The 9,707-nt window shown below is 47.5% G+C and overlaps 1 protein-coding gene across 1 annotated transcript in view; it reads left to right on the top strand.

Moving 5' to 3' along the window:
• The window catches only part of NAALADL1 (N-acetylated alpha-linked acidic dipeptidase like 1), a 39,027-nt gene extending 29,990 nt beyond the window's left edge, over window positions 1-9,037 (top strand). The window contains exons 14-19 of the mRNA XM_070951514.1: window positions 1,030-1,120; window positions 1,990-2,071; window positions 4,304-4,477; window positions 6,369-6,459; window positions 7,842-7,934; window positions 8,866-9,037. Coding sequence (XP_070807615.1) covers window positions 1,030-1,120; window positions 1,990-2,071; window positions 4,304-4,477; window positions 6,369-6,459; window positions 7,842-7,934; window positions 8,866-9,037 — 703 coding nt within the window. The remainder of the gene's footprint in view (window positions 1-1,029; window positions 1,121-1,989; window positions 2,072-4,303; window positions 4,478-6,368; window positions 6,460-7,841; window positions 7,935-8,865) is intronic.
• The last annotated feature ends 670 nt before the right edge of the window (window positions 9,038-9,707 follow it).

The following is a 9,707-nucleotide window of genomic DNA, read 5'->3' as shown; positions in this document are numbered from 1 at the left end:
GGGAGGGTGAAAACACCCCCCACCCACCCGCCGTAGTGCAGGAGGCTGAGTAGGCCACACACACCCAGCAACCGGGCAGCCAACCGGTTGCTGAATTTTTTCAATCCCACCCCTGAAGACAAGAACTGAATGTGATCCAATCTGGTGTGCACCTTGGAAAGGAGGCCACCAAGAAATCCCAAACCCACCCAGAAAAGACCAGTGCGTGCCCATAAAACCCCCCCAGTTCTTGATCCCAATACAAAGGGGAGAGAGTGAAATGAAATAAGTTTTAGAAATATGCTTTACTTAAAATTAGAGAATTTGTAACAATTGGAATATTTTTAACTGCATGTTTGGAGTTTATAAAAGGACAAGTTCTAAAAATACAAATAAGATTAATTAGGGAAAACTGCTATATAGGTAACTGATTATTATTAAGATATTGGAGTGTATTACTTGGAATAAGATTTAAGAAAATGTATGGCATAAAATGTTCTGGTTTATTATTTTGATATTAAATGAATGATTGTAATATTAGGAATTATGTTAAATGAGATTTTAAATTTAAGGGGTTTCCTATAGAGATGAAGGGAAAAATGAAATTTGGTGAAGATTAGAGCCAGGATTAATGGGCAATATGGATTCAAAAAAGAAAAAGAAAAAGAAAAAAGAAAAAGAAAAGAAAAAAAGGGAAAAGAAGGGAAAATATTATGGTTAAAGGGAATATATGAATTGTATTGAAAAATTGCTTAAATTTATGAACCGGCCAATATTCCATTCAGAAAAAAATACATTGTTTGTGTGTTTGTCTGTGTGTTAAAAAATGAAAAAAAAAAAACCTTTTTACAAAATAAACAAAAACAAAGGGGAGAGAGTTACCTTCGTCAACACGTCGCCCCATAAACAAACGAAAGCATTTGGAATCACACAACCAAGCTAACCCAGATTAAAACAAACTCGGTTTCTCAAGTGATGGCAACTCAGCTATTTCAATTCTTGAAATGTTCTGGGCAAACTCAGCTGGGATTTTTGCTTGCTCTTTTGCAGTTTGGGGTCCCTGGGGGCTGGAAGTGATTTTGCTCCTTTCATCCACTATCTGGGCATCACCGCGATGGACATTGCTTACACCTACGATCGGGTGAGTCCCTGTGTGTGTGTGTGCAGGAGTGGGCTGCTGGGGGTTCGCAGGGGTTCGGGAAAACCTCTAGCTAAGATTCTGTGCAGTTCGGAGAACCCCCAAATCCCACTCCTGGCTGGCTCCGCCCTCCCCTCCGTTCCCCTCCCCGCCCCGGAGTCCCCACGCGGCCCGTTTTAGATGCAGGTAAGTGCAAGGCGCATCCGGAAACTCAGGGAGGGCGAAAAACGGGCCTACTGGAAGTTCCAGGCCTCTGGAGGGCCTCCGGAGCCTGGGGAGGCTGTTTTCGCCCTCCTGGAGGCTCAAGAAAAGCCTGCGGAGCCTGGGGAGGGCAAAAACAACCCCCCCGCAGTGCAGGAGACCAACTAGGCCACGCCCACCATGGCCATGCCCACCCAGCAACTGGGCAGAGAACCCCTTGCACCTGGACAATAAAAATTGAAAATTGGAGAAACGATTATGCCCCTAGTCTTTGACTTACGACCGCCATCGAGCCCAAACTTTCCGTTGCTAAGCAAAACGGTTGTTAAGTGAGGCTGCAAAGCTTGTAATTGTGAAAAGCGGCCATAAGTCACTTTTTGGAGTGCTGTTGTAACTCTGAATGAACCGTTGTACGTCGAGGACTGCTTATATTCAGTATTTTGGATTCTACTTCTAGCCCACATTTCCTTTAAGACCTGCTTAATGTCTTAACAACCTCAGCTGGGTAGCACCTGGTAGCTCTCATGGACTGAGCTAGAGAAAGGCAGTTTTTAGCAGGTGGATGGGGCACCACAAGGAAATCACAGCTGAAAGTTGGAAAAACATTCTGATAAGCCAGCAATGTGATGTGTTTTTTTTTGTTTTCTACTTTTCTTTTCTTTTTTGTCCAGAGCAAAACATCGGCACGCATTTACCCCGCCTACCACACGGCCTTCGATACCTTTGACTACGCAGACCGATATATCGATCCCGGTAAGGATTGGTGGGCGGTGGAACAGCCATACCTCAAGGCCACTGTTTTTATTTTATTTATTTCATTTATTTATATCCCCACCTGTATTATTTGGACAATGCAAGGAGGCAAACAGATCCAACACAGATCTTCCATCCACCTATTTTCCCCGTAAAAACAACCCTGCGAGGTGGGTGGGGCTGAAGGAGTCATTGGCCCAAAGTCACCCAGCTGGCTTTCATGTCTAAGGCGGGACTAGAACTCCCAGTCTTCTGGTGATTGGCCCAAAGTCACCCAGCTGACTTTCATGTCTAAGGCGGGACTAGAATTCCCAGTCTCCTGGTGATTGGCCCAAAGTCACCCAGCTGACTTTCATGTCTAAGGCGGGACTAGAATTCCCAGTCTCCTGGTGATTGGCCCAAAGTCACCCAGCTGACTTTCATGTCTAAGGCGGGACTAGAATTCCCAGTCTCCTGGTGATTGGCCCAAAGTCACCCAGCTGGCTTTCATGTCTAAGGCAGGACTAGAATTCCCAGTCTCCTGGTGATTGGCCCAAAGTCACCCAGTTGGCTTTCATGTCTAAGACGGGACTAGAATTCCCAGTGTCCTGGTGATTGGCCCAAAGTCACCCAGCTGACTTTCATGTCTAAGGCAGGACTAGAATTCCCAGTGTCCTGGTGATTGGCCCAAAGTCACCCAGCTGATTTTCATGTCTAAGGCAGGACTAGAATTCCCAGTGTCCTGGTGATTGGCCCAAAGTCACCCAGCTGACTTTCATGTCTAAGGCAGGACTAGAATTCCCAGTGTCCTGGTGATTGGCCCAAAGTCACCCAGCTGATTTTCATGTCTAAGGCAGGACTAGAATTCCCAGTGTCCTGGTGATTGGCCCAAAGTCACCCAGCTGATTTTCATGTCTAAGGCAGGACTAGAATTCCCAGTGTCCTGGTGATTGGTCCAAAGTCACCCAGCTGACTTTTATTTTATTTTATTTATTTATTTATTTTATCATATTTGTATACCGCCCTACTCCCGAAGGACTCAGGGTGGTGAACAGCCAAGATTAAAAATACAAATAACATACAAAAATTAAAAACTATTAAAAATAGATTAAATAATTTGGGCTCAAAAAACAAATTTAAGACATCCAATTTATCTAAAACATTTAAAACCCAATTTAAAAGGGAGAGTTAGGCCAGACCAGCCTGTTGGAATAAAAACGTTTTTATGTCTAAGACTTTCATGTCTAAGGCGGGACTAGAATTCCCAGTCTCCTGGTGATTGGCCCAAAGTCACCCAGCTGACTTTCATGTCTAAGACAGGACTAGAATTCCCAGTGTCCTGGTGATTGGTCCAAAGTCACCCAGCTGACTTTCATGTCTAAGGCAGGACTAGAATTCCCAGTCTCCTGGTGATTGGCCCAAAGTCACCCAGCTGACTTTCATGTCTAAGGCAGGACTAGAATTCCCAGTGTCCTGGTGATTGGTCCAAAGTCACCCAGCTGACTTTTATTTTATTTTATTTTATTTATTTATTTATTTTATCATATTTGTATACCGCCCTACTCCCGAAGGACTCAGGGTGGTGAACAGCCAAGATTAAAAATACAAATAACATACAAAAATTAAAAACTATTAAAAATAGATTAAATAATTTGGGCTCAAAAAACAAATTTAAGACATCCAATTTATCTAAAACATTTAAAACCCAATTTAAAAGGGAGAGTTAGGCCAGACCAGCCTGTTGGAATAAAAACGTTTTTATGTCTAAGACTTTCATGTCTAAGGCGGGACTAGAATTCCCAGTCTCCTGGTGATTGGTCCAAAGTCACCCAGTTGGCTTTCATGTCTAAGGCGGGACTAGAATTCCCAGTCTCCTGGTGATTGGTCCAAAGTCACCCAGCTGACTTTCATGTCTAAGACGGGACTAGAATTCCCAGTCTCCTGGTGATTGGTCCAAAGTCACCCAGCTGACTTTCATGTCTAAGGCAGGACTAGAATTCCCAGTCTCCTCGTGATTGGTCCAAAGTCACCCAGTTGGCTTTCATGTCTAAGGCGGGACTAGAATTCCCAATCTCTTGGTGATTGGCCCAAAGTCATCGGTGCGAACCGGCTGAATCCCACCTCTGATGAAGATTCATTCTCTCCGTCACAAGCTGGTGGAACTCTGACAGCCGCCATTTTGCCTTTTTTGACACGCCCAGGGTATACTGCAAGCTTCCCGGACACCCCCGTCAGTCTCCTCTCTCCCCACAGGATTCACCAGCCACCGGGCCGTGGCGCAAACGGCCGGCAACGTCTTGCTGCGCCTGGCGGAGGCCGCGATCCTGCCCTTCAACGTGAGCGACTACGGGGAGGCCTTGCAAGCCATGTACGACACGGCCGAGCGGGCCTTCCAGGCGGACCTCCTCAACCACAGCCTCTCTCTTGGTGAGGAAGCGGAGGAGTGGCCTGCCTCGCAGGGCTGTTGTTTGGAGAGACAACAAGGAAGGAGATCCTTCACGTGTCTATGGGGATTCTCAGCCATCCAGGGTCATGTTTTGTCCCAAAGGTGTCTGGTTTTTTCCTTTTGAAGACGTTTCTCTTCTCATCTAAGAAGCTTCTTCAGCTCTGACTTGATGGTGGGGAAGGGAAGGATTGATACTCCTTGCAGACAGCTGGTCATTTGCATCCTTTTAGAGGGTCGTTGAGGCCGCTTGGAGGTTTACCACCAAGAGTCTTGGTGGCGCAGCAGACTAAAGCGCTGTTAACTAGCACCAGCTGCCTGCAATTACTGCAAGTTCAAATCTCACCAGGCTCAAGGTTGACTCAGCCTTCCATCCTTCCGAGGTAGGTAAAATGAGGACCCGGATTGTGGGGGCGATAAGTTGACTTTGTATAAAAAAAAGAACACTGCTTAGAGGGGCCCGAAAGCCCTACTAAGCAGGTCTATACAAAAGTATGAAGGCTATTGCTTAACGCATTGTAAGCCGCCCTGAGTCTCCGGAGAAGGGCGGCATAGAAATCGAACCAATAAATAAATAAATAAATAAATAAATAAATAAATATCTGTGTCCTCAGGCTCACCTGAGTGATGCAAATGGAGTGTGAAAGGACCCATTTATGGGAGGATAGAGATAAATCTCCAAGTGGCCTCAACGACCCTCTAAAAGAATGCAAATGACCAGCCGTCCGCAAGGAGGATCAATCCTTCCCTTCTCCACCATTCTATCAGAGCTGAAGAAGCTTCTGGGATGAGAAGCGAAATGTCTTCAAAAGAAAAAACAAGAAAGTCCAGTGGCCTCTTGAAAAAAAGCACTTTGGGGGCACTGCTTCACAATTTTCTCCAGATTGAACTCTGATCAACAACTATGAATGCAGCCCCCTAGAGACCCCTTCAAATATCTGCCAGGTTGTCACTCAGAAGAGGGAGTGGGCTTACTCTCGGGGACCCCAGCGGGCAGGATCAGGACCAGTGGGCTAAACCAACAGGGAGGGAGTATTGATGGAGCCCTGGGTGCTCTCTGGGCTGGCTGGTTTTCTTACAGACATTTCATGACCCAACTAGGTAACATTATCAGTGCAGAAGTCAGAGAGGAGGAGGAAAAGGAGAAAGAAAGAGAGAGAGAGAGAGAGGAAGAGAGAGAGAAAGAAAGAGAGAGAGAGAAGAGAGAGAGAGAAGGAGAAGGGGTCCTTGGAAATCTTAAGAGTGGAAATTGAAATCTTAATATCTTTAAGCATGCTGAGTGGTACAGTGGCCTGGAGGTGGAGCTCTCGCCTCACAATCAGGAGGCTGTGAGTTCGATCCCTGGTAAAACTAAAGGTAAAGGTTCCCCTCGCACATATGTGCTAGTCGTTCCCGACTCTAGGGGGCGGTGCTCCTCTCCATTTCAAAGCCGGAGAGCCAGCCCTGTCCGAAGACGTCTCCGTGGTCATGTGGCCGACTCAATGCCAAAGGCGCACGGAACACCGTTACCTTTCCACCAAAGGTGGTCCCTGTTTTTCTACTTGCATTTTTTACCTGCTTTCGAACTGCTAGGTTGGCAGAAGCTGGGACAAGTAACAGGAGCTCACCCCGTTACGCGGCACTGGGGATTCGAACCGCTGAACTGCCAACCTTTCGATTGACAAGCTCAGCGTCTCTCTGGGCTCGATGAGAATATATACTCTACCCCGCAAGGGATTACGGGGGTCATTAAAAGATGAAAAAAAAAATAGCTGTAAAAGATTTCATGCCATTGCAGGTGTCATCTGTTGTCCCACAATTCAAATTATTATATGTCAAGGAAATTTAAAAGGCATTTATCAATCTTTTCCCTTTCTTTGCTTCCCCTCCTTCCAGTTCCCCTCCGTGATGCAGTTGTTCGCTTCAGATCTGCAGCTGCCAAACTCAACCAGCACATCGCAAGTTTGCAAAATGAAGATGCTCCCAGGTGATTTTTTTGTTTGTTTCGTTTTTCTAATCCCGTCCTGTTGTGGCCCATCAGCGGCCTGTGCAGCTAGTAGCTGATTCCGACAGCGAGGAGGCTGGTGTGATGCTGTGCCAGCAGTCTGTGCAGCTGGCGCTCGAGTCGGACAGTGAGGAGGCTGGAGAAGATGTGGTGTCAGAGGTGGGGATTCCGCCAGGGCCTTCAGAACCTCTAGAAGCTCCCATAAGTGAAGAGGAAGAAGAGGAAGAGCCTCTTCTTGATGCACGAGTGTGCAGAGCTGTTAAAAGCCAGGAGTGGCTCCTCAGAAGGAGGTCTCCTCGAGAGTAAGGCTTGGGGCTAATTGGACACTCCCTTAGCCTATTTAAGGAGGAATGCCGACTGAAGCAATTTGCAGGAAACAACTTCGTTCATATTCCTTCGTGTCTTGATTCCAGAAAACGTTTGATTCGGCTCTTTGTTTATCTCTTGTCAGTTTTCCTGCAAATTGCTTCTGGGCATTCTGCCAACCACAGTAAGATTACGGTTATCTGAAAGAGTGTGCCTCAGAATTGAGTTATTATTCTTTGGATTCTTGTCAGCTGTTAATGAAGTTAAATGAACAGCCCTAGTTCAGAAAAGACTGATTTAAACCGTACTTGTGTTCGAACAACTACTAAGAAAGCTCATTAGTAGTCCTTCATTAGTAAACTAAGGTTTGTACGGACTTTGTGTGTGCTGCGTTCTTTGGGGTCCGTAGCTGGGGCAGAACATGTCCATACAGTACAGGCAGTCCTCGATTTACAACAGTTTGTTTAGTGACCGTTTGAAATTACGATGGCAGTGAAAAAAGTGACTCGGGATGGTTTTTCACACAAAGTCCAGAGGGAAGCCGGATTCCCGTCACAATCGCAGTAATTCATTTAACAGATTTCAGAACTGCAGTCATCATTTAATGACCCCTGTAATCCCTTGTATTGGGGTGGAGTCCCGTTTCCTGAACAAGCCACAGTTAGGCTGAGTGGCAGGGGTGGGCTTCAGATCCTTTAGCAACGAGTTCACTGCCCCGTTACTGGTTAGACATGGCCTAGTCATCCGCCTGCACCATGGCGTGGGCGTGGGTGTTTTTTTTGCCCTCCCCAGGCTCCGGAGGCTTTTCTTGAGCCTCCGGGAGGGCGAAAACTGCTTCTCCCGGGCTCCGGAGGCCCTCTAGAGGCCAGAAACAGGCCCGTTTCCGGACTTCCGGAATGGCTGTATTTTGCCCTCCCAGACCCTCTGCACTTACCTGGAATGATGAACGGGCCGCGTGGAGACTCCTGGGAGGGGCGGGGTGGGGTGGGCGTGGCATTTGGGGGGGTTCGCTGAACCGTAACCAGTCTCTTTCTCCTTCAACCCTGACATCCGTTTAGCCCTTTTGCTCTGCGGACGGTGAATGACCAGCTGATGCTCCTAGAAAGGACATTCCTGAACCCGAGAGCTTTCCCAGACCAGCATTATTACAGGTAACTCAAACCCTCCACCCCTCCACACACACCTGGTGGTTTTTTTTTCCCCATTTGCTCAGTCTGGGCCTCCCTAAGGTTGGATTTGGTCCAGCTCCAAGGATTAGTAGCCCATTGCTACCAGTAGGCTCAAAATAGTCAAATTCTCCTGCAATCTGAAATTGCATGTCCCTCCTTCCTTCTTCTTGTTTTGATTCTTTTTCCTTTCCTTTCCTTTCCTTTCCTTTCCTTTCCTTTCCTTTCCTTTCCTTTCCTTTCCTTTCCTTTCCTTTCCTTTCCTTTCCCTCTCCTTTCCTTTCCTTTCCTTTCCCTCTCCTTTCTCCTTTCTTCTCCTTTTGTTTTTCTTCCTCCTGATTTTTTTCCTAATTGCTTCCTTCTTTTCTTCCTCCCCTCCCCTCCCCTCCCTTTTCCTTCTTCCTTCCTTCTTTCCTTTTTTCCTTCTAACCGCCCACTGTCCCTTCCCTTTTCCTTTCTTCTTCCTTCTTTCCTTTTCTTCCGTTTTCCCTCTCTCCCCTCCCTTTTCCTTTCTTCTTCCTTCTTTCCTTTTCTTCCGTTTTCCCTCTCTCCCCTCCCTTTTCTTTTCTTCTTCCTTCTTTCCTTTTCTTCCTTCTTTCCTCATTCTCCCCTCCCTCTTTTCCTTCCTTCCTTCCTTCCTTCCTTCCTTCCTTCCTTCCTTCCTTCCTTCCTTCCTTCCTTCCTTCCTTCTCTCCCTCCCTCCCTCCCTCCCTCCCTCCCTTTTCTTCCTCCCTATAATTTTGATGGGATCTGCAGTGTGTTGAGTGAACTGGCGTAGCTGCCATCTTGAATTTTGTGACCCTATGTGGTAAAACACCTCTGGCTCCACTCCAATAAAACCGGCTGATAAGAATTCGTATCTATTATTGCCTTTGAATTCAATTTGCATCTGGGTCTCTCCCTCTGTCCCCCACAGCCACGTCATCTGGGCCTCCCGCTCGTCTTCCGTGGCTACCTTCCCAGGCCTGGCCGACGCCGTGGCTGCTGCCAGAAAGCAGGACAAGTGGGACGACGTCCATAAACATCTGACGGTGGTTATCCAAGCGGTGGAAAACGCTGCCTCTTTTCTCGAACCCGTGGCCGAATGACCCGGTGTTCTCGTCGGCCCTCTTCTTGGGAAGCCTCGATGAGGAAAAGTCGGCTTTACGTCTTCGGAAGAAATAAAAGCTTTGCACTTTATAAACCTTTTCTGAGCGTTTGACGCCATTCTCTCGGCTTCGCGCCCGGCAATGCAAAACAGTCCTGCAAGGTAGGCTTAGGTGGGCTTTGGGATCGTATTGCAGGTGGAATTTCCTTTAAAGCAAGGGTGTCAAACACAAGGTCTACGGGTCGGATTTGGCCCACGATGTGGTCAGATCTGGCCCGCAGGCCCATCCTGGAAAATGTAAGGGGCCGGCCCATATCGCTTCGGGCAGGTCTACCCAGTGCAAAGAAGTAACACGCTAGCAGTTTGGGGCGTCGCATCAAGCTGGCCACGCCCCCCCAGACAGCCCTGCCCCTCCCAGTGGTTTAATGACCCCGTAATCCCTTGTGGGGTGGAATTGGGGCAATTGAACGGAGCTGAGTGTTTACTGGCCGGATGCTTTCCCTGTCGCCAATACGGAGGTTTTTTTTCCCCCAGCAGATATATTCTCACTGTGCCCAGAGAGAAAAATATCAGTGTCAAGATGGCCACGCCCACCCAGTCAGTCACACCCACCCAATGGTTTAATGACCCCTTAGTCCCTTGTGGGGTGGAGGTTTTTTCCCCCCCCAGCA

The sequence above is a fragment of the Pituophis catenifer genome, unplaced genomic scaffold, assembly GCF_029215685.1.
Source record: "Pituophis catenifer annectens isolate HBS135680 unplaced genomic scaffold, rPitCat1.0.hap2 SCAF_10, whole genome shotgun sequence".
NCBI lineage: Eukaryota > Metazoa > Chordata > Lepidosauria > Squamata > Colubridae > Pituophis > Pituophis catenifer.
This window is presented reverse-complemented; position numbering and strand designations above follow the sequence as displayed.